Source organism: Pseudopodoces humilis, chromosome 2, assembly GCF_049639895.1.
Source record: "Pseudopodoces humilis isolate 2021_Gansu_Grassland_sample_001 chromosome 2, ASM4963989v1, whole genome shotgun sequence".
NCBI classification, from domain to species: Eukaryota; Metazoa; Chordata; class Aves; order Passeriformes; family Paridae; genus Pseudopodoces; species Pseudopodoces humilis.
In genome coordinates this window covers 81,746,062-81,769,421 of record NC_142201.1, presented here as the reverse complement: position 1 = coordinate 81,769,421, position 23,360 = coordinate 81,746,062, and the positions used below count along the sequence as shown (strand labels likewise).

General features: G+C 38.6%; 1 protein-coding gene across 19 annotated transcripts in view; it reads left to right on the top strand.

The window, feature by feature from the left end:
• Nucleotides 1-23,360, top strand: part of DLG2 (discs large MAGUK scaffold protein 2) — a 991,421-nt gene that overhangs the window by 565,037 nt on the left and 403,024 nt on the right. For 7 of the 19 annotated variants that reach the window (XM_088051066.1, XM_088051064.1, XM_088051063.1 and 4 more), the window contains exon 1: nt 6,049-6,366. The exons of the other annotated variants lie outside the window; for them this stretch is intronic. In XM_088051066.1, the coding sequence (XP_087907192.1) occupies nt 6,049-6,366 (318 nt within the window). Of the gene's footprint in view, nt 1-6,048; nt 6,367-23,360 lie in introns of those variants that run through there. 19 annotated transcript variants of the gene reach the window in all.

Below are 23,360 nucleotides of genomic sequence, written 5' to 3'. Positions count from 1 at the left end.
CTTGCTTCCAAATCACCCTTTCTTGTTACAGGGACTGTCCCTGCCATTTAAATACACAGCACGTTGACCTGCATGTAATTCCTTTACAAAAATGTGCTAGCATATTTCTGTTTGGGAAATATTTTTAGATAATATTTTCAACTGAAATGAAATCTCAAGGGTGGCCATGTATGGACTGCAGAGAAGCAAGACTGATTTTTGTTATTTTAATACTGAATCAGTCCTGTTCCATCAAATGGTTTTTCCTTTTGTTCTGAAGTTCATGTTAGTCTCTGTTACATCTTTGCTTTCCAAAGGCTGAGGAGGGAGCTTAGTTACTTGAATTCTTGGTAGTGTGTGCTCTAAACCTCATCTTTTTTTGGCTGTGATGTGTTCTCGCATCTTTCTGCCTTCCATTCATCTGCCGTGGAACCTTATAACTGGCCCATAACAAGAAAGTGACAGAACTATGTCAAATTCTTCAAAGATATATTAAGAATGTAGCACAAATAGCTTCATAGTGAAGAAATAATTTCTCATTGTCTGCTCATAAATTTCTTTTGAAATAAATCTGCTGGAAAGTAATCAGTTAGAAAGACTATATTGTCATAGGCACTACACCTAAAAGAGATTGTCTGAGCTAGCTAATTGGCATTTTTATTTTCTACATGGATAGCCAGCACTGGAATAAAAATTCTAGCTTGGCTGTATTGTCCTCTTCCTTTATACAATATATACAATTCATACTGTGCATGTATCTGTATGCAATGTAACTGTAATAAGGCTCCTGATTAACTCATTCTATGGATATAAGCTGGGTATTCATGGTATACTTTTCTGCTTATGTTGCTAACTGAATGGAGACCTGGCATAGTTAAATTTCTTCTTCTCAATCAAAAACCACCTGTTGTAAATAGGTGCATCCCCAGCCCCCTTGCCATTGTGGCAATACGAGGAGGAGAAAAGGCCTTGGCTCTGTGTAAGCCCTGCTCAGCAACAACAAAAATATCTCTGAATTATCAACCCTGTGTTCAGCACAAATCCAGAACACTGCCCCATACCAGCTACTGTGAAGAAAATTACCTCTACTTCAGCTGAATCCAGCACAACACCTCTACCTGAAAATAGCAGGTCCAGTAAGGGAAGTTCCTGTATTGGCATGGAAATGCTCTTGTATTTCACTCCACTGAAATTTTATGACTCTTTGATTCACTTGGATGTGAAATTGGTAAACCTGCTGTGCTGTTCTCCACCAGCTTTGACATGATTGACTGTGACTTAATATTCCCAGCTGAGGGTTGTTTTCTTCTCTTGATATAGCTCCCTTCCAAACGCTTGTCATTTTTCTCTTTCATTGGATCTTGATTTCTAAATGATTGTCCTTATGTTAACCCTAGGACATGCAGCTAACACTGAAAATGGATATGTTTGTGTTTGTAGCTCCTTAAGCTTTTCCAGCCTCTGATAAAAATGAAAAGAACATACTCTTGATCACACAGACAGATATGTTGTGCAGGCAGCTGTATCTCACTGCTGTGCTGGTATTTTTCTGCAAAACCTCTAAGATTGAGACCCATCCTGCTGTGTAAAGGATATGGGGATCATATTTTATTTTTTTTTTTTAAGTAAGCAAAATATTACTCTTGAAAATCATTGATAGATTTCCAGTGGAATTTCCTTAATGGTGAATTTTTAAAATAGCTGTCTTTTATTATATTTTTCTTCTTCTACTGTTTTATTTTTGGTGTTGTACTCCTACGTGCTTCTTGCCTTGAATACGAAGAAGAAGAGAGGAGTAGACAGACCTGAAATAGAAGCTGAGTTGTTTTATTTCAGCTGTGTCTTTCCCCACCTCTTAGGTTCTGGTTTCATTAGAAGAAGTGATGTTGGTTTTTTATTAGGTTTGTTGGTTTGTTTTTTTTTTATTTTGCATATGAATAGTTATGGAGATAAAATTATTTGTCGAAGATTTCCTGGCTACACTATGACAACAATGACTTACACTGGATCAGTTGGCTCCTGGCCTAATCTTGGACTAATCACAACCATTCCTTCATGTCCATGTCACCACTGAGAATATTATTTCTATACAAGATTGCATTTCAGTAACTAATAAATCAAACAAAAAACTTGCAAAGAAATTGCCTTTGACTCATTTTAGTAGTTTTCCTATTGTGCTAGTAATTATTCATATTATTTTTTCTTCAAGAAAAGTGTTTATAGAAATTTAAGAGCTCTAATATGTTGACCCAATCCATGTTTATTTTTTATTCTGTATTTTTTTATGGTTGCATAACATTGCATTCTTGGTTGGAGGGAAAAATCTGTTACTACATCTAAATCATCTTTGCCCATGACTGTAGCTTCCCTTTCAGAACTCTATTAATAATTTTTGTTTCCCATATGCACTTTTTCTTTCCCATATGCACATTTTTGCCTGAAGCGAACTATTCTCAGCATTTATTTTTGGTGTATGTCCAACATTGCTGTAATCCAGTTACAGTTATTTGTGCTGGTGCAATATCAGCTGAATCTATTTGCTCCATTTTGTCATGCCTACTTAATACTTTAAAAAGAAAATTAGTGAGATTTTTCCACAACAGCATTGGGTCAAACGCAGTTCACATCATGTATCGTACAATATTCAGTTTTGCTCTGTGCACCAGTTACTATCAAATTAGGATGACAGTTGGGCATGTGGATTTGAGCCATGTGTTAATCCATGTTCATCCAGAGGTGCGTGCCATCCTCTCTAATACAATGGTTCAATTACAGCGGATGAAATTGCATTATCTTTTGAATCCATCTTACCATGTTGTCTGGCAATTAGTTGCACATGTGCATCCCATATTCATTTTTGTCTCACATAGGCAGTGGCAACCTTTAAAAAAAAGTATGGGCAGTAGAATAATTTATTTGTAGAAATTATTTTCTTTAGTAATTTTTAAAATATGAAATACCCTGAGCCTACCCAACACTCCTAGGCTATATTCAGTGGTGTCAAATTATTTCTTTAAAAGAACAAAACTCAGATAAGAGGCTATTTCAAATACACTGTTTTAACATGAATGTTACAGTCAAAAGGATGCCATTATAGTCCTGCATTGTTCTGACTGGGGTGCACTAAGGTTGCGAAAAGGTCATCTACTGCTTCAAAATACAGGGCTAGGCAGGTTTGTGATAGATATTTTAGTGCCTGGTACAGTTGACTTTACTCAAAATTTTGTGTGTAGGTTGTCTACAGACTACGTCTGGTTGTGGAATGTGTGATTATTTACACTCCCCAATCCTATTGTAGCTATTGCTTGCCCTGGATTTATATATATTGTATATATTGTTTTGAGTAACTTCTTAAAATTTGTTTGGATTTTTTGGTCACTTCTGCAAATATCCAGATTTCTCCAAATAGCTTTGACAGATATTAAATATTAAAGTGGTTTTTTTTTGGGTTTTTTTTTTGTTTGTTTTGTTTTTTTTTTTTAGTTTCTGACTGGCATTTGAGAAAGCTGGAATAGCATTAGCATTGGGATACTCTGGGTTGAACTAGGTATCTTGCTATGTGACCAAAAGTCTGATGGTTTTAAGGTGATGGACACTACTAATATAGGTCTTCAGTGATGGAAACAAAAACTGAATTTGTCTTTATTAGTGTTTTGTTTTCTATGTATTTATGGTATATAAATAAGTATGTTGCAGTTTTATATATGATTTATAGCTTCACATAATGTCAATACATACATTTCTTTATTCGAGGCAGTCCTGCTGGAAGTGGTGCAGTAATGACTTGAATTACTTTCCAGTAGATAAGTTTTAGGTGCTTAGAGTTGAATTTCCCTTGAGCACTAGAAGAAAGCAGCTTTCTGGACAGCTCACACAGCTTCACTTCTTATCCTTGAGTAAAACTGCAAAAGATGGGTTCAGGTTTATGTAACTTTACATTTACTTTACATGTAGCAATGACTTCCTTGAAGACCCACTTAGCTCAGGTTTTTAAGTGCTGGCTTCCACATCTATGCTTGCAATTGAGAAGTGCATTAATATTTCTTTTTCAAACATGAAGTGACGTTAATTCTATGCCAAGCTGTGTGAATTCTTGCAGATGGGTTTTTGTTATGTGAGAGTATATGGAGTATGATTTTGGCTGTTCAGTGAAGTTCTGAATAAACCTTGCATTATCACATTAGTTTAGTATAACTGAGACAAGTACCTTGAATGGAAATACAGCTAAACTGATGTGAGTTTCACATGCAGCAATTCAAACTACAGTTTTGTCAAAATATTTTCTCCACTGTTAGAGCACTGCCATAACTGTTTTTTTTTTTATCAAGAATTACTGCCGGGGTTTATTGTTATGCATTTTAGAAATGTCTAAGTTTTGAGGAATATCATGTTAACTATGTAGGAGGAATTCAATAACTGCATCAAGTTTTTTTGCATCAATGCATTTTTGAAAATTTATTTATCTCTCTTGAAAGCATATTTGCAGATAGTCATAGTCGTCTTTGACACTGAAGTCTTTAAAAGCAGATTTGTTTTAGACTTTGTAATTGTAAAACTATGTATTTTACTAATTCTTTTTAATTTCTATGTGTACTTAAATACTAGTTGAATACCAACAGACCCAAAAGTATTGTTACACATTCCTGTACTTGTTTTTAGAAATTAATTTTGTTTTTTCCTATGGTTAAATATAGCTGAAATATGCTACAGGTAAAAGAAAATCTTTAAAAAAGTATACACATGATCCATGATCCAATGAGTGTCTTACAGGCCTAAGGACTTAGGTACCTGAGACTGGAGAACACCCCTAAAGATGTCGAGGTGCTTGGAACAATCAGACCAGATTTATTCATGTTACAATTCTGTCACTTCTATAAGAATATAATACTTGCAAAGAAAGAATTCAGGATAATTTCAGGAAAAGAGATTGTATTAGGAAGAAAACCCAAGCAGGAGTTTACAGAAAACTCTGTACGGAATGTTATTGGCAAGCACCAAAGAATTTTTAAGGGGTGAAAAACAGAAGAGAAAATGATACATCAGTCAGAATCTTGAGGTCCTTGCACACAAAAAAATTATTCACATTACATATATAAGATGCTGGAGAGTTGTTAACTTGTGGCACAGGTCTTTTTGGCTTTATTTTTAAATTCAGCCTCTTGCTCTCTCCGCTGTGTTTGTGCAGACCAGCCTGTGCACATTAGCGCATACCGACTTCATGCTGTGGTTTAGCATTTAGGGCAGATAACATTCTTGCCGGACTTGTCATTTGCATCTTCTGATGCAATTTTGTTGACAAGGTCTTTTTAGGCATGCAGGGAAAAAACCACTCCCGCGTCTGTTTGGATCATTGGTAAAGGAGTGTCTTTTTCAGTACTTTGTCTAGATGCTATTTCCACAAGAAAGCACTTTGCCCGTAAAGCTTGTACATATAAATGTGCTTCAGCAGGGTGCCTGTGACTCGTGCCAGGGTCAGCCAGAAAATGACTAAATCTTCCTGAAAATTGCAAGAGTGGTTTTTGTTGGTTGTTGGATATATTTTTTCCCCCCTTCCCTTCCCGTGGTTTGTCATCCAGAAAGGGATGCAGGCGTGCGTCCCAGCCACGCAGAGCATTGATTGCTTCTGCCTGCAGCGGGGATGCTGTCAAGTGGCTGCGCGAGTGGAGTCCGCTATTGACACGGGACTGCTGGGCAGCGGCCCCCGCCGGCCCCGGCCTCCGCCATGCCCCGCCGCTAGCCAGCTCTGCCCCGCCGCTAGCCAGCTCTGCCCCGCCGCTAGCCACTGCCATCCCGCCGCTAGCCAGCTCTGCCCCGCCGCTAGCCACTGCCATCCCGCCGCTAGCCAGCTCTGCCCCGCCGCTAGCCACTGCCATCCCGCCGCTAGCCAGCTCTGCCCCGCCGCTAGCCACTGCCATCCCGCCGCTAGCCAGCTCTGCCCCGGCGCCCGCCACTGCCGCCCCGGCGCTGGCCAGCGCTGCCCCCGGGCTGGCCGGGCCCCGCCGCCGCGCCTCGCCCCCGCCGCCGGCAGCGCGTCCATGCCCAGCGGGCAGGGCGAGCCCCGGGCGAGCCATGCACGGGCACCTTCCCCGGCAGCACAGCTGCGGCAGGGGCGCCGAGGGCTCGGACGGGGGCAGGAATGTGCCCCCCGCCGCCAGGGATGGCCACTGCGCCTGCCGCTGGCAGCAGCATCCGCCGGGCCTCCAGCACAGCTGTCAGGCGCTGCCCTCGTGGGGAGCCGCGGGTGGCAGCCAGGGCAGGGGCAAGTTGGTCCCGTTGTGGGACACGGCGCGGAAGAGCCCCCCCAAATCCCCGGCCAAGCCGCAGGGCAGCCCGGGGCAGTGGTGGTCAGAGTGCGGCTGTGCCCACGGCTGGGGCCACCCGGTGCAGGTGAGCTGATTCTTCGTTCTCCAAGAGACTTAGAGGATGCTCCGGGGAGAGAAAGTGAGGTTTGGTGGTGTCGACAACTTTTTGTCATGTGTCTTGATGTGTGTTTAGTGGTTTGTTCTGGAAATTTTATATGCAAGGGCAAGCTGTAGGGTGGTCATATCTGTGTTTGAATGTTGCTTCTCTGTTGCCTATGAAAATTGTGGGCTGTTCTTGGAAAGGTTTTCTTGTTAGAATGCTTTGGTTTGTGCCTCTAGGTTCTGCAGACTTCATATTCCGCTGTGCCGTATAGAACCGATGTGTTTATCTCCCATGTGTAATGGATTTTGTGAGCTTCTGTGAATAGTTTGTTTTCAAGTATCGCATGAAGTTAAAATAATACTCTGTTTAAGAGGCAGCATGGAGGGAGGGGGTGTTGGATTTACTGATAAGAGAGTGTGACCTCTTTCTCCTCTTTGGAACTTCAAATGCAGTTGAAATCCTTAATAAATATGAAATATCTCTTTAGCTTTCAAGAATCTGTAGATTTTTATTTAAATACAGCACAGATTATTTTCAAATACAAACCAAGCAGGGTCTATGATGTGTACAATTACCTGTGAGCAACTAGACTGAAACCCAGTGCTGTGAAATAGAAATCTCAGTGACACTTATAGGATGGTTAATACTAAAAGGCATGACAACTGCCTCCACTGATTCATGTTTTCATGTCTCACTTAGAATACTTTCAGCTTATTCAAAAAAGCTTTCTATTATGGCAACATCAAATGCTTTTGTCACCATTTCACAGTGAAAAAGGCAGAATGTACTGCTGAAATAAGTTTTTGAAATATAGCGTTACTTACTGATAGAGTGTACACTGGAGTTTAACTAGCCTCAGCCCACAGTGAATATGTGCACCCTCTCTAGAGATTGCATCGATTCTTTCATAGAAATGGTTTTAATATATTTTCACTGCACAGAAAAGCAATAAGGCAAAGGATTGTCAGATAGTGTTGCTACATTTTATCTTGTCTTATGGTCTGAAAAAGGGATGTTTTGTTGACTGAAAATGATTGTTATATAAAAAAGCTTCCTTTTTTCCTCTCAAATCTAGTATCAAGTGGGAAAACTAAGCTTTCTGTTATATTTTTGAGTGATGGAAATGTTGCACATGACTAAAATATATTTTATATATTTTCTTTCATATACAAGGCATATAAAGCTATTTATGTTGGAATAAAGCCAATATTAAAAAACTATATAAAGCATTGAATTAGAATTTTTTCATATTTGAATTATAAAAAACTCTAAATAGTTTCTTAGGCTCTTTTTGATTTGGAAAAAGCTTGGAGGAAAAAACACTTTCAATGAAAGAGGTCCTTCATTTTCAAAGGTACAGAATTTATAAAGAGAATGTAGAAGCATTATTAAAAAAAACCCAAAAAGACCCTTCTAATAATACTTCAATATCTATGGTATAGATGTACTGTAAAGTTATTTCCATAGTTTTAATACCTTTGTGACCACATCCTCATGTGTTTAGATAACATGGTTGTTATTCAGGTTTATGTACTTCCCATATTTAATACAGAACTTTCCTCTGGAAACTTTCTTTACTGTATATTCTGAATGCCAACTACTTGATTCTGTTTGGAAAGGTGCCTTTCTTGGGTTCTGTCTGTAATGAATTTATCACTGTGTGTGGGGGTGGACTGATGTACTTGGGCAAATACTTGGTGGTTTCAGTGTCATAGAGCTGAGAAATAGTTTGTTTGAAATAATAATCTCCTTTTCTATGTGCAAAGTAGGCATTGTGTAAGGTATGGCAGGAAGGGAGGAGTGTGTGTAAATTTGTCTGTGTGTACACTTATTGTTGTATGTACGTACACCTAGAAAATCATCAATAGTATTGCATAGAAACATTATGAGAAAACATTATAGGGCTGCCCTTGCTGCTTCTCCCTAGTTTGGGGATACGTGTTGAAGTGATGTTTTTTGAGGGCTATATTGATGAGGAAATATTTCTTTCTTTCTAACACAAAGAGATGTAGTGGAAGAATAAAGAGATGTAGTTAAATTTGCTGGCCTAAGGAAGAAAATAAAAAGGAGAATTAATTTTAAATGTCCATCTAATGTGTAAATGTGAAAAGAAATAAGACATTGATAGCTTCCAAGGTGGATTGTTTCATTACATAAGGTTCTGAGCAGGCTTTTCTTCTGCTTGACTTCTTTTAGGACCGACGACTTTCTTCAGACATAGGAAAGACATAACACCTTGTGAAAATGCTTCTTGGTTAGTACTGTAGTACCAAAATAAATGCACAGATCCTTCATTCCTAGAGTGTGTACATGACAGCTGTTATTAACATGCACTTTGGCATCCTGATCCTGACAAAAATGTTGATTTTATTTAGAAGCACATGTCCCCATTTTCTTTACCAGCTTCTTCTTTAGTATGCCAGAGCAAAGAGCGGCATTCTAGTATTACTGATGCTTTAACTGTCTTAGAAATTCTGCTTCGCCGGCTTGCATGTTTGTGTTTGCTCCTAATGTCATGTTGAGTTGTAGGTACAAAAATGCACTCTGTATATGCAAATAAAAATTAAGTTGGAATTTAAAAAAAAAAGAACAATCCCACAAAACCAGAAAAACACCCAACCAACCAAAAACCCCCAAACCAAAAATCTCCTAATTTTGAAAGTGAGTTGAAATCATGTTTAGATGGAAGTCTGATTCCAATACCTAATTTGGCTTCAAACTTCCATTTCTTTTTGACAAATGCATTTACACTTCAGTTTCTTAAGAGAAAAAGGGAAGGGGGAAAAGTAAGAAGAAAAGTTAACAGGCAAGTTTTGAATGTCCCTATTGCTTGGAAATATTTTTTATTTCTCTGCAGTGCACTGGGTATCTCTATCACCATTAGTATAATGGAATTATGTAATTTGTGTGATTCACTCAGTGATTTCATACTTCAGGTCACTGTTTCGGTGTGAGAGATTGAGCAACATTTGCGGGTGGAAGAGGGCTTTGCAGAGGCAAGGAGGTGACCTGGTGTTTTCCAGGGGGCATTCTAACATGGGGCTTGGTTTGTAACATTGGATGGATGGACTTTCCCTGTAGGCACCTCTAGATTGCTGGCAGATGCAATGTAGCAATTAATTAGATTAGACATATATGTTTAGCTGAAGGTGTGAAATGAACACATTCTTTGTGCAGAAAGGACAGAGGGATAGGAGTCTGTATTGCCCTGATTGTAGATTGAAGAGGAAATTGACGAGTTTGTGTTGCTGTTCTTGTTTTAGGAAATCCAAAGTACAAATTTTACGTGGTCTGTATGAAAGAGGTCCTCCTCTAAACAGTTCCTCTAAACAGTTTCCCAATATGAGTTTTCAGATTCCGTGAGATTAAGATTATCCTTTTTGAGGGAAAAGGAAGGTGTAGAAGTAGATTCCTGTCTTTAGCTGTTTCCCAGTTCAGAAGACAATATTGGAGTCCACTAAAATTTAGCTAACTATTCACTATAAATTTTTTGGCCTTTCTATTTTGAAATGTTCTCAAAGAAAATCATCTCATAGGAGATAGCATCCTTAATGTGTCATCTACAAAAGGGCATACATGTACTTTGTTTTGAAATATTCCATAAAAGTGGAAATGTTCACCTATTTTTGAATAGTTTACTGTCAATATCAGCTTTGATGACTTTTTTGGTTGGTTGGGGTTTTTTACAATCAATATTAGAAAAGATGTTTTGTAGTCAGTTTCTTTTAGATAAAAACTATTTCTTCTTTTAGAAGAAATAGCTTCAATGTTGTGTTTTTTAACCTGGTAGAGGCTTGTGAGCTAAACCCTAGGCTATAGATGTGGCATGACTTTAAAAGGGCAGTGAGCAGCCAAATTCTGAAGGATCCACTGGGAACAGTCTTTTGTGTTTGAAGGCCTTTGGGGCTAGTGCTAAAATTGCAGTATTTCATTTGAGAACTCTTTGCATGCTGGCATGAAGCGAGGGCTTGCTTCAAGGCATTCTGCCTCGGTACTAATGCAGAAGGTCTACTCCAAGAGATACTGGCTCTTCCAGCAGTATAAAGAAATTATTTATCATGGGTTGTATTTTTGAAAGCTCAGATCGCTCTTTCAGTTTACGGATTCCCACATGCAACTGGCCATTCTTCTGGCAAGTCCCTCCCAGCTATAAAGTTACATCAAGCTATTTCAGTTAATAAGGGAGAGCTTTTCACTCTAATCTAGTGTGTTCAAGTGCCAGCTAAATAGCAGTTAAACAGCAAATAAACAGCAATAATTTGCTTTTAAACTTTTCCCTTTTTAATCTTTAAGGCTATTGAGAGCTAGATGGTATAAGTTTTGATAGGCCTAGCTGGGCAATTTTTCATGAGGAAAAAAGCTCATATTCCATTCTTAGGGTGGTATGCTCTTATCAGTGGATTTAGATGACAGCATCTTGCCTTGGATTGATCCTCATGCTGCATTCATAGAAGTGAGATCATTGAAAAATTGTCAGCAGTGCAGCTGCTATGTAAGAGATGTACAAATGCAGAAATACAAAAGTTGTTATCATATTCTTTTGATGATGAGTGATATTGTTCTAACAATTCCTGTATCCAGTCCCTCTCACTGGGAAAGGGCTTTGAGAAGTCTGCATCATTCTAGGTAGCATTCAGATCTGATTCTCTCCCAGGACAGCTGCTTCAGAAAACCTTGATTTCTGCTTTCATGTTTAACCTATTTCTTCCCAGGAAATCATTGTTACTACTGAATTTGTAGGAGTTATGTTTGGCATAAAAAGGAGATCAAAGCTTAGCCTATTGAAGCCAGCAGTTTCTTTAGTGATGCAGGGAACACTCCTGGTCAGAAGTAACATGAAATGAGACATAAACGGTCCCTGGAGGTATTTAAAAAACTCATAGATGTGTTGCATGGGGACATGGTCTAGTGGTGGGCTTGGCAGTACTAGGTTAATGGTTAGACTCAGTGATCTTAGAGGTCTGTTCCAACCTCAGTGATTCTATGATTCTGTAATTGTTTGGAAACGTGTTTCCTTTGCTTATTGGTTGTTCATGTGACTCCAATTTGAATGGTATGCAATGAAAAGGCCAGAAACTCCAGAAACTAAATATGCTGAGGCCACAGTAGGACTTTCCCTTTAAACATGAAAGTTCCTTTTTTGGTGGTTTTGTTCTGTTATGGGTTTTTAGGGTATTTTGGGTATTTTTTTTTGGCTATGGGGTTTTTTTTGATTGTTCTGATTTTTTTTAAGGAAAGGAAAAAGAAAACACCAGTGTTAGTTACGAGGCTTTGTGGTCTTCAGATTCAGGAACCTCGGGGTGTTTCAGTCATTCCAGATTTTCCACCATCTCACCAGAGGTAATTCAGCAATCCCTGCCTTGATTGATAATGTAGTATTGCTTTGCAAAGGCCACTGGTAATAAAAGAAAAGTGGTTAGTCTTGCATTTGTTATATCATTTTCTGTCTCCTCCTATTAATGTATCAGGTCTTTATCAGTGTTAATATTTTTGATGATACGTTATATTAAGTGCTAACAAAGAAATTTAAGAAATAGGCATGGTTACACAGATCACGACAGTATTTGTGTGCAATTTGTTCCATATATTTTCCTTTAAATATGGAAGCAGATATATTATGTACTGTACTTAACAATGATAGTAATGATTTATAGTTTAATTGCACATTATTTGGCTCCTGCTGATTGTTCTGCCATAAATATCTTAATGCCTAATTTGCATTTGTTGCACCATGTTTAGAATTACATTTATTTAAACCCATTTCAAAGTTTCTCGTCCTAGATGCCCCAAAAAGTCAAGAACATTTTCTCCCCTTGCCATGTAATTTGGCTACTGGGACTTTCAGAGGGGGATGAAAGGGGATATAGAAAGGGAATTGTAGGGTTTGGACAGGGATTGTTTGTAGCATTGGTAATTAGCCAAAACTGCACAAGTGTTCTGACAGTTCTCCTGCCTATTCATAATTTTGTCTAATACTTGCCATGTTTATTCATCCATGGATAAACTGTTCATCATATTTGAGAACAGAGGGGCATTTCCTTAGCGCCAGACTGGTAGAACCCAAAGGGATTCAAAACCTTTTATTTTTCCTGCACTTTTTCTACATTCTGCCATGCCATGTAATCTGCTGCTAGGACTGTCCAGGCATTTTCACCTAATTAGATCCTTGCTACCACAGGAATCTAGAACACAGGAAAAGTCTTTAATCTTTCCTGTAGTACTCTGATGGCACAGGCCACACAGTGGGATTTTAGTCTTCCTGTCTCTTAGACTGGTTCTTGAGGCTATAGGTTGCTGGAACTCTTTGGTGGAATGTCAACAGGATTGGTAAACTGGACTCTCTGGACTAAAAGGACTAAAAGGAAAAAAACCTCTGAAATAGTTGCCTTACGGTTTGCATGAAACAATTAGGAATAAGGCTTGATAACCCTAGTCGGGCTTTGTGTTTAATGTTCCACCACATTTAAATTGGGCATTCAAAGATGCAAACCCTTCACAGCAACTCAGCAAGGTGGCTTTGGTCTAATCCAAGCAAAAGAACTGACGTGTGATGCATGACAATTTATAGAAGGACACTGAGCAATGGCTCAGACTGAGGTGGAATTGGTCTCAGCTATTTTGGCATGACTTGAAGACACAACCTGAAAATTGATCTCCCTTTTGGAAATGTCTCCTTCCACTATTCTGGTATACGAAAATATCAGACTTCTCCACAAAAAAAAAAAAAACAAACAAAACCCCCAAGAAACTAAAGGGAGTTTCTGGTTATAACAGTGACAAGATTTAGAGTTTTCCAATTTAGCTCTCTGTTTCCCCATGTCTGCATGTGATAACAAAAATAAAGCCAAAAAAATGTCAAGAAAGGAATATGGACTCAATTACTTTGCTTTTAAGAACCATGTTTGCTTTGCAATAAGCCTTAGATTATTACAATAGAGTTTGTAAATTAAATAACATATACTCATTTATCTTTTTGTATAAGTATTTTTTATAAATTACTACAGTTAATCAGAAGAATTGTCTCAATAGTCATCTAATTTCAAAATCTCCAATCATTCTGAGAGAAATACAGGGATAAAAAAGGAATTCTTTATGTATTGAAAACAAAGGTCCTGTAATATCTATGCCAAATATCAGAAAAACAAACAAAATAATCCTTTTTATAAATTCCAATTCTGGTTATAAGCTTTCTTTTAAGTCACAGGAGACAGCTATGAATGCAGTACAAAATCCAATTTAGCAAAATAACAGCTGGTTTTGGTTTGGATATATTGTACTTTTGATACAGGGTTTTGCCTTTCTGATTAAGCATTTGTACAAGGAGAAGCAGGTTACTTCAGCATCTGAAATTGTCCATATGATTGGTCAAACAGAACATCAGACAAATGATTTTCATTATGCATTTCAAATGAGAGCAGAATGGAGTAGTGTCTCAGGATTCCTTTAGCTGCCCTCCCAGAGCAGCTGTGCTGCACCCAGGTGTGAAGGGAGTTAAACTGAGGCTTTTAACACTCCTCATTCTCTTTAAAGACTCCTTGTTTACATTTGTTTTTCTTTTAAATTCTGATAAACACTTGCTCCATATTGAGCTGCTATTTCTTGCATTCATCACAGGAATAGGAATTAGTATTTATCCATGTGCAGGTTTGTCCAAGTTTTATGTTGTGACCATCACTCACGTGAGAGCTGACCACATTCATTGAAAATGTAAGGTCTAAGCTCTGTTTTTACTTTTCTTCATTCTGCAGAGCCTACTTTGGGGGGGGGGGGGAAATTAAAAAAAAAATGGTGTTTGAGAGACCTATTTCATGGCCCAGTTGATGTTCACTAGCATAACTTCTAGTGCCAGTACAAGGCTGAGAGATGAAGCATGTGACAAGGGTCATGTCCCAGCACAGCTGCCTCTTCCAAAGGCAGTCACACTAATACGCAATTTGGTGTGTGCAGTTTGGTTTTGACAACACAGCAGTGCTCAGGGACCTCCCCATGCTAAGCACAGAAACTTGTGTCAAGCTAATTTCTGCCTCCAAGAATTCAGAAATAATCATGTTTCACTTAAGAAATGGAGAATTTTGGAGACGGCTTGTTCCCTTTTCCTTTCTGTTTTTACTTTCTGCTCAGCAGACACATCTGGATTCTATCAAAATCTTTCAGTCAGAGGTATAGAAGACACTTGTCATGCATGCTCTGTGAGACTGCAGTTGGGCACACAGGATCAGACAGCCAAATTATATTTTGGAAGAAAAATAACCCCAAATTTTTATCTAGATATTCAGTAAGAAGGTAGTAGAAATAGCAGAACCCTGGTCTCATATTCAGTCTGGGCTGATGCTGCTGTGTTTTCAATGGTCTCTATACCACCAGCTCAGGCAGAAAGTTAGAGGCAGGTGCTTCCCAGGACAGGCTTAAGAATCACACCCACATGCCTGAGAGCATTGTCCAGCTGCTTGTTGAACTCTGTCAGGCTTGGGGCTGTGATCACTTCCCTGGGGAGCCTGTTCCAGTGCCCGAACACCCTCTGGGTGATGAACCTCCGACCTAAACCTCCCCTGACACAGCTTCATGCAATTCCCTCAGCTCCTGTCACTGGTCACCACAGAGCAGAGATCTGTGCTTGTCCCCTCCTCTTCTCCTCATAAGGATGCTGTAGACCACAATGAGGTCTCCCCTCAGTTTCCTCTGCTCCATGCTGAACAGACCAAGCGACCTCAGCTGTTCCTCATGTGGCTCCCCCTCAGGACGTTTCCCATCCTTGTGGCCCTCCTTTGGACACTCTCTAAGAGCTGCTTTGGATGCAGCCCAGGATACAGTTGTCTTTCTGGCTTGCAAATGCACATTGCTGGTCACGTCCACCAGTTCCCTCAAATCCTGGTCTGCAAGGCTGCTTTTAATACATTTCATCCTCTGGACTGTATTGATGTCATTGGTTGCCTGACCCAGGTATGGGACCTTGAAACTTGGCCTTGTTGAACCTCATGAGGTTCCTATGGTCCCACTGGGCATTTCAGAAAAAACTGGCCTATAGAGTTTATAACAACTTCTAAAATAATTATAGGTTACTGTCATTATTACTATAATTTTAATAATTGCTATTTACATCTTTAATGGTTTTAAATAAGTGAAACCCCAGATGATGAGGGGCAATACCAGTTTGTTGCATACTTCTGTAAAGTATCGCATGTAGATCTACTAGATGTATTAAGCAGAGTCATGATATACTGCAGTCGCCTCTGGGGCAGGTACTAGCTTGCTCAGCCTCTTCAAGTATAAAAGTAGAAGCAATCTGATCACTTCTGCAGGCGTAAATCTGCAAAAATACTGTCTTTTTTTTCTTTGAGTTGTCATGGCAGTATTCTCGGTGGATCTTCTCTTTTAGCTGAGATGCATTTAAATCTATGTAGTCAGCACAAAACTGGAATTCACACATTACTTTTAAATAATTTGTGCTGAAAATTGAGGTTATCACTCCTAGTTATTTTGGTTTCAAGCACTGGTTGCTGTCTATCAGCTAAACTAATTTGTGTACCAAGAAATAAAACGTCATGCTAATCATATGGAGAATACAGAAAGAAATGAATCAGCTCTTAAGAGTGGTTGAAAAGGCAGAATTGCAAAATATTTTGCTGAATGGACAAAACCTAAAAAGCTTTTCAAATTCATAATTCTTTGGTCCTTGTATCCTCTGATGGTAGCCTTTGTCATATCTAACCAAAAGGTTGTCTTTTGCTCATTTGATATAATGCCCTTTCAAAATGCATGTTGGTACTGCATCTAGTGTCTGAAATTTAGTATCTGTTTTCCATTTCACCTTTGCTCCTTTCTGTCCTCTCTTTGAAGGCTCCCATTACTTCTACATATTTTTTTTTTCATAACTCATCTGTGTTTTCACTTTTTTGAATGGTTGCCAAAACAGTAGTGGAATTACTGGGTTTGCCTGTATGTTCTTTGTCTGATTTCCAGATGGAAGTCTTTTTTCTTCTGGTTCACTTCCCAGGATTTGTCCTCAGGTGATAATAACTTTAATGTACTTTCTGCCAGTTTCTATTTCATCATGTTACCTTTTGCACTTGAGGCTTCAGCAAATCTGACAAACCAGCAAAATGCAAAACGGAACAGAATTGCTACAGCAAAAACATTTTCTAGCAAGGGGATTAGGGGTAAAGGAGCTAGGTTTTTGTTTTATTAATAATAAAAGCAATAATAAAACTACAGCGATGCAGGAAATTATTTTTGCAATCTGAAGTATTAGTTGGTGTTCAGCAACCAACCAGGAGCAGGAGAGGTGATGAAAGCAAAATTGTTCCTGTTTGTTTTCTCCAGATGTCATTACTGCCTGATGCCTTGACATTTCCTAGAGCGCCTCAGAAGGAACAGCTATGTGATTCTTTTGTTTTCTGATACATTTGTGAGTTAGGTCAATGTTCATTTCATTTCACATCACACTGGGAAGGCTGAGGCAGGAAAGGTAACAAATGTTTTTGTGATTGTACATAGAACAGAGGGAGAGCTTGATTTTCAGCCCCTTTGTCGTAGCTTAGTCCTAAGGCAACAGCTAGGCTGAACCTACCTGCACTATTTGTTGAATGGCTCTAAGTTTTAACCCATCTACATGGAAGTTTGTCTGAAATCTGTTCTTGTTGGACCTTTAAGGGTCCTTGCTGGTTGTGGCCACCCTTGAGGTGCAGCATCAAGCTCAGTCCCCTTGGAAGTTACTCTCACTAGCTTCCATGACCGTGGATAAGATGTTGATAAAATTATGTTAAAATATATAAAATTATAAGATTATCTTGATAAGATTTCCATCTTTTTGAGGATAGTAGTTCTTCATGTTACTGTAGAAAGATACAGTGGGTTCTTTGTTGAAGTGGGGCAATTTGCATCATCCTGTTCTATATATGAGAATTTTAGGCTTAAGGCAGGGCTATACTCTCACACTGAGGCACATACTGACTTGGAGATACAAAGCAATTATTTAACTGGCACTTCTTCAAGCTTTTCCATCAATTGATTATGTTTCTTTCAGCAGTTTAAGCTGGCCTTATTGCTGGGGTGTTGTGCTGGGCTGGTCAACACAGTTTAAGCAGTTCTTGTACTACTGAATTGGTAAACTTGCAGTAAGAGGAGAAAATACTGAAAATGTAAGGGCAAAGCAGTGGCAGAAAAAGTCAATAAATACAGCTGGAACTTCTTTAAAATACATCTTTCTTCAAATACTGGAGTTGGATGACAAGCCACTGATGTGGACAGCAGATCAGCAGATGCTTAACACTGTTCCTATGTGACTCTGATACAGTATGTGTTGGTGGGACTTGGTATTACTGGCAATGCTTTGAATGCCGAAGTTAACCCAAAAGTTAACTACCCTTCTGAACTGCAAAGTAGCAATCTAACCAAAACTGTTCCTTTGTAAAAATTCGTGCTATTGGTTTTTCCATTTCTATGTAAAAGTAAAGAAAAAGAAGAATCCTTTTAAAAAAAAAAAGTTTTCAAGATTGAATATATCAAACACACAGAAAATGCTGCTTCTTCATTTGTTTGTAATTTTAAATTTAACTTGAAACTACAGTGGGGTTTCAACAAAAGTGGCAGATGAGGGGGAAAGAAAATAACATTTTTGTAGAGATCTTGCACTCAGATTCAGAGACCCAATCCAGCAAAGAAGTTTAAAGGACACAAAAGGGAAAATTTAATTGCTGCAATGACTGGTCTTTGCCTACTGCAGCACTAGTGAGAAAAGTCAGTGAAGAGTATCTTCATTGAAGGTAATATAAAGCAGTAATGCTGCCACTTAGTACTAGACACAAAAGTTCAGATATCGTGATGCAGTAGTTTCGGGCTGGAATGCAGCAATACCTACTCTATCCTTACTTCCCTTGAAAATTCAATAAGAATAACTAGCAGAGCCCTCCAGACTTAAACAGCCCACATATTTCTGCAACCATCAATAAATAAACCTGTATGAAAAATTGAATGGCTATATTGTTCTTATTCTTCTAATGCAAAGTATTTCCCTTGTAAACCACTCGGTTATCTCTGTCATTTGCTCCTAATGTGTTAGAGGTTTGTAAACAACCGACCGGCAAAACTCCAATGAGACTGTATAGAAGCTATTATCTAAGATTTATTTAAAAATTAAACATTTTAATGTTTTTAGGAAGGCAGTAATCCAGTTGGAGTGGTTTAAAAAGGTGAGGTACAGTTAAACAATTTCTGAAATTCTCTGCTGGAGACATTGTGAGCTATTCCCAGATGATCTGTTATATTAACTTATAAAATGTAATTTTACTGGATAAATTATTTACTTGATTGACAGCAGTTTTCATAGAAATGAATACTTGTTATGAATGGCATTACGCATATAACACATAAACAAACATGGAATGTTTTCTTTTCCTGTAAAATATAAAGAAAAAACTGGGGAGTTGTTTCTGTGTATAAACTGTATGAGCTTTTATGGGATGTAGTTGCATCAGCTTTTGTCATACTTTGATCTTTAATCAGTATGAGCTCTTTATTAAAGTTTTGTCATCACTGTCTTGACCTGAGGTATTACATGTCTGTAGTGGTTTTTCAGAGATAGCAGAACAGCTTTAGGTATTCCATAAGATCATTTTTTAAAATATGATGGAAAGTGTTCTGAAAGGCGCTTTAATTGGAGGACTGGTAGATCAGGTTGTGGTAAGTTGGCCCCAGCTGGCAGCCCCCACAGAACCAGAACCACTCTCTCACTGCCCCTGCAGCAGGGAGAAAACTGGAACAGAAGGAGAGAGAAAGTGCATGTACCAAAATCTCAGCAGTTCTGTCACAAGTAAAACAGCCCCTCTGCGGGAGTACCTGCTTCAGCATGGGGTTATCCATTGGCTGTGCTCTCTTCGTGGGTGTGCCTTCTTTGCCATGCAGTTCCGTCTATTGCCCTGGTCTGGTTGTTCCCTCATTCTCTTCTCCTTGGTATTTCCTATCCTTTATTAAAGACGTTTTCACAGAGGCTTGGCTGAAGGACTCCCCTGTGTCTGTCTGTCATAGTCCATCTGGATTGCTCATATTTACAGGACAAGGTATTCTGTAAATTAAGTTATCTTATGAGCTCATTGGGTAATGCAACACAAACAAACTAGTTGCAACCATTTTCACAGTAAGTGATCCCTCTCATGTCCTAGAAGATAATGGTTTAAAATTAGCTCTTCAAATTGATGAAAAATTGGTGAGTCATTTATGCTCTCACTTTCAAGTCTTCCACTTTTCTGAGAAGCAAATAATACTGATCATGTGGAACTAGGGAGACCTAATAGAACCTTTCATTATCTAAAGGGGCTACAAGAGGTCTGGAGAGAGACTTTTCGCAAGGGTGTGTAGTGACAGGACAAGGGGGAATTAGTTTAAACGGAAAGGAAACAGGTTTAAACTAGATATGAGGAAGAAATCCTTCACTATGAGGTTGATACTGGCACAAGTTGTCCAGAAAAGATATAAATGTCCCATCCCTGGCAGTGGCCTGGCTGGATGGGTCTTGGAGCAACCTGGTCCAGTGGATGGTGTCCCTGCCCTTGGCAGGGGGAGTGGAACAAGATGATCTTTAAGGTTTCTTCCAGCCTAAAGCATTTTGTAAATTTATTCTGTAAGTTGATGCAAACAACTGTACTGGGTGAAACCAAAGGCCTGTCCAAGCCCTTATACCAAGTGATGTACAGAATGTTGTGGAAGGAGTTTGAAGGGAAGGGAAGAATTACCTGCTCCTAGGCATATACAGTTCACATAGTTTAGAATAGCTTCTAAATGAACACATCCGTTTTGTCAAGATATTTTCTGAAATATGCTTTGCAGGGATACTGCATTTTAGTTAATACTGAAGTATTTTTATAACATTTAAATGAGTGTAGAATTTTCTCATTAAACAGTGCAATTTTAAGTGAAGAAGTATAGGGGAGAAGCTGAACTCTGCCTTCCCTTCCTCACCTCCACTCTGCAAAGCTACATGGGTTTTATTTCTAAATCTTCTTTGGGTCTTTCCAGAAATTAGTTTTCATGGGGAAAGAAGTACACTTTTTACATTAGGCTGCATGCCATTTTTTTTCTCTGAAAATTTTATATCTTTTTTTGAAAGAATCTCTTCATCAAAAATGTATTTATGCTACATTTTGAAAGATTTTTGAAACATTTTGTTCTAAACTAGGCAAAACTGTAGGTTTTTTTAATGCTGCTTCTTTGTTGTTTTGTTTTTTTTTAAATCAGTATTATTTTCTAAATCTTGCTTAATTTGTCAAGTATTTTCGTCCTTATGACACTGTTTTTCAGTTTGCCTGTGAATATTTGGAGCCCTAAAATGAACTTGATAGGAGACAAACCAAAAACGTTTAATATACAGTAAATGACATACTATTTAGGACCACTTGTTTCCTTGTCCCTTCTACTAGGAGTTTTCAGTCCCTCTCCTCTCACCTCTCTTGCCAGTCAGCAAGTAATTATGTTCTGCTTCCTTTTTAGCACCCATATTTTGGAGAATATAAAAGTTGTTATTTCCAGTATTCATGTCTGATAGTTCCATTTCGTCATGGCTGTTTAGCAACTCTGACTTTCAGATTTGCTTTAGAGCTTTTTTGTCAAAGGATTACATCTTGTTCCAGAAGCTACCTACAATGTCAGTTTTTGTGTGACTTTTCTGAGCAGACAGCCTACAAGTATTCTGCATGGTTCTCCTCAAAAGACATTGTAACTGAAATCTTGACATCATTGAAATCTTCAAGCTTTGTGTGCTCTGGATTTTACCAGTGGGTCAAAGATGTCTGACCTCTGAAGGATCACAGAATATCCTGAGTTGGAAGGGACCCACAAGGATCATCAAGTCCAGCTCCTGTCCCTGCACAGGATGCCCCAGGAGTCACACCATGTGCCTAAGAGCATTGTCCAAATGCTTCTTGAACTCTGTCAGGCTGGGTGCTGTGACCACTTCCCTGGGGTGCCTGTTCCAGTGCCCAGCCAATCTCGAGGTGAAGAAGGTGTTCCTAATCTCGAATCTAAAACTCTGCTGACACAACTTCAGGCCATTTCCTTGGCCTCTGTCACTGCTCCTTTCATTTCTACAGTACCAGCCATAAGTGCAGGGAATATAGACCCCAACAGATAAAGAGAGCTCTCAGCTGTACTTTGGAAATGGGGACTAGAATTGCATCTTTTTGGAGAGATGAGAAATCATCCATCAGTTACCTTGTGGTTATTTGGGTAGTTTTCTAATATTTAGTCAAACTAAATTAATTGCTGTAGGTTGGCTCTTACAGTCTGTCACCAAAAGTCCTTGCAAAACCTGCTCTCACCCCACTTCTGTATTCAGTTCCTTTGAAAATTTTATTATTTTCGTGAAAATATTTTGACCGTGACATTAAGGGTGTCTGATATTTTGGTGCTTGCTGCATTAGAATCTCAGTATAGAGAGGTCTCCTGAGTTCCACTGAGGTAAACCAGGTGTGAACAGTTGAGTCCAAAGAAACACAAAGGGAACACTATGATTTTCACACATACATTTTCACTTCTGAATTACGGCACAGAATCTAGTTAGGCAGTTGTGTGATCGTCCCAAAGTGAAAGAGCTGTCTGGGCTCTAATCTTGCCCTCCTATTCTTCCAATGAGGTTTTTTGATTAACTTTATATTCTTAGGACAGCAATTTGTACCAAGGATCTAATTAGAACTTTATGTAACACAGGCAAAGCCCTCCTTTTGCAAATCTGTCTCACCTCAGTCCTGCTAATCTTGCAGCTTTCAGTATGGAGCACTCTGAAATATCTGATATTTCAAGCTATCTCCTCTGGTTGAAAACAATTTCAGCTATTGACAGTCGGGAACAGGGTTGCTTTGATTCTTTTATCCCGGTAAGGAAAACTGTAACATATCTCTAAAATAAGGCATGTTTTTAAATTTCAGTTCTGAGGGGTAGGCTTCTTTTGTGGGGGGAGATGAATTAAACTGAACTGTGTTGAACTGAATGAACTCAGACCTCTGACCATAGCTCTTCTGTGTTTCTTTCTGATGAAAAAATGAGTAATAAAGAACTGTCTTTTATAAAAGCTGGTGATTTTTCTGGGGAGTGAATGCATAGTTCTATATACCTGGAATTAGAATATATTAGAATATATTGCCAGTATATTCTATTTTATCATTACTTTAATGATTAAGAAAAAATCTATATTACATATAATTCTTACTTCCTGAAAAACATGTAAGTTGAGATATGGCTTTGAAATTATAATAAATATTAATAAATATAAGTTGAACATATAGGTATTACTGCTTATGATCAGGTAGCACACAGTAATGTTGTCTATTGTGTGGGAAATAAGTGATTTCTTCTATATTTACATCAATATGTGTTGCTATTTCTAATTGCAAGGATTTTCAAGAAGCTATTTATTTATATTACTGTTGTGTGCACTGGAAATATTTTAATAGCAGATGGCTTTTGGTGACTGGGTTAGGTAAGCCAGGTAGAATGTGCTGGAAAGGAAAGAAGATAGTATCTTTCTTTCTTCTATGTATCTTCATTTCATGTGAAACATGAATTTAATGGAGTGTTTTTAAATGATTATGTGCTAATATTGCACAAAAGATACACACATCTGAACTGTTTAATATGTGGTTAACAACCTGAAGAATTATTCAGTTCCAGCTGTGTCAGATCAGTATTGAGCCAATAAGTGAGCAAAAAGGGCTTCAATAACAGGTGAGCTGATAGCAAAAAAAAATGTTTCAACCCCTGTCAGTAAAAAAGCATTTATAATTAAAAACATTTCAAAATGTGTCACAAAGCACATAGCAGCATGTGAAGGGTGGGCTGACTTTAACTTTGGAGTCTTGCTTTCTCCTTGTTACGGCTGCCCTAAAAAACCTTGTGCCTCCCACAGATTCTGTGTTCTTCTTGCTGTAATATTTTCTATGTCATTTTTCTCCCATTCCTCTGAAGCACACGATGTTCCCATTTCTTGTCCT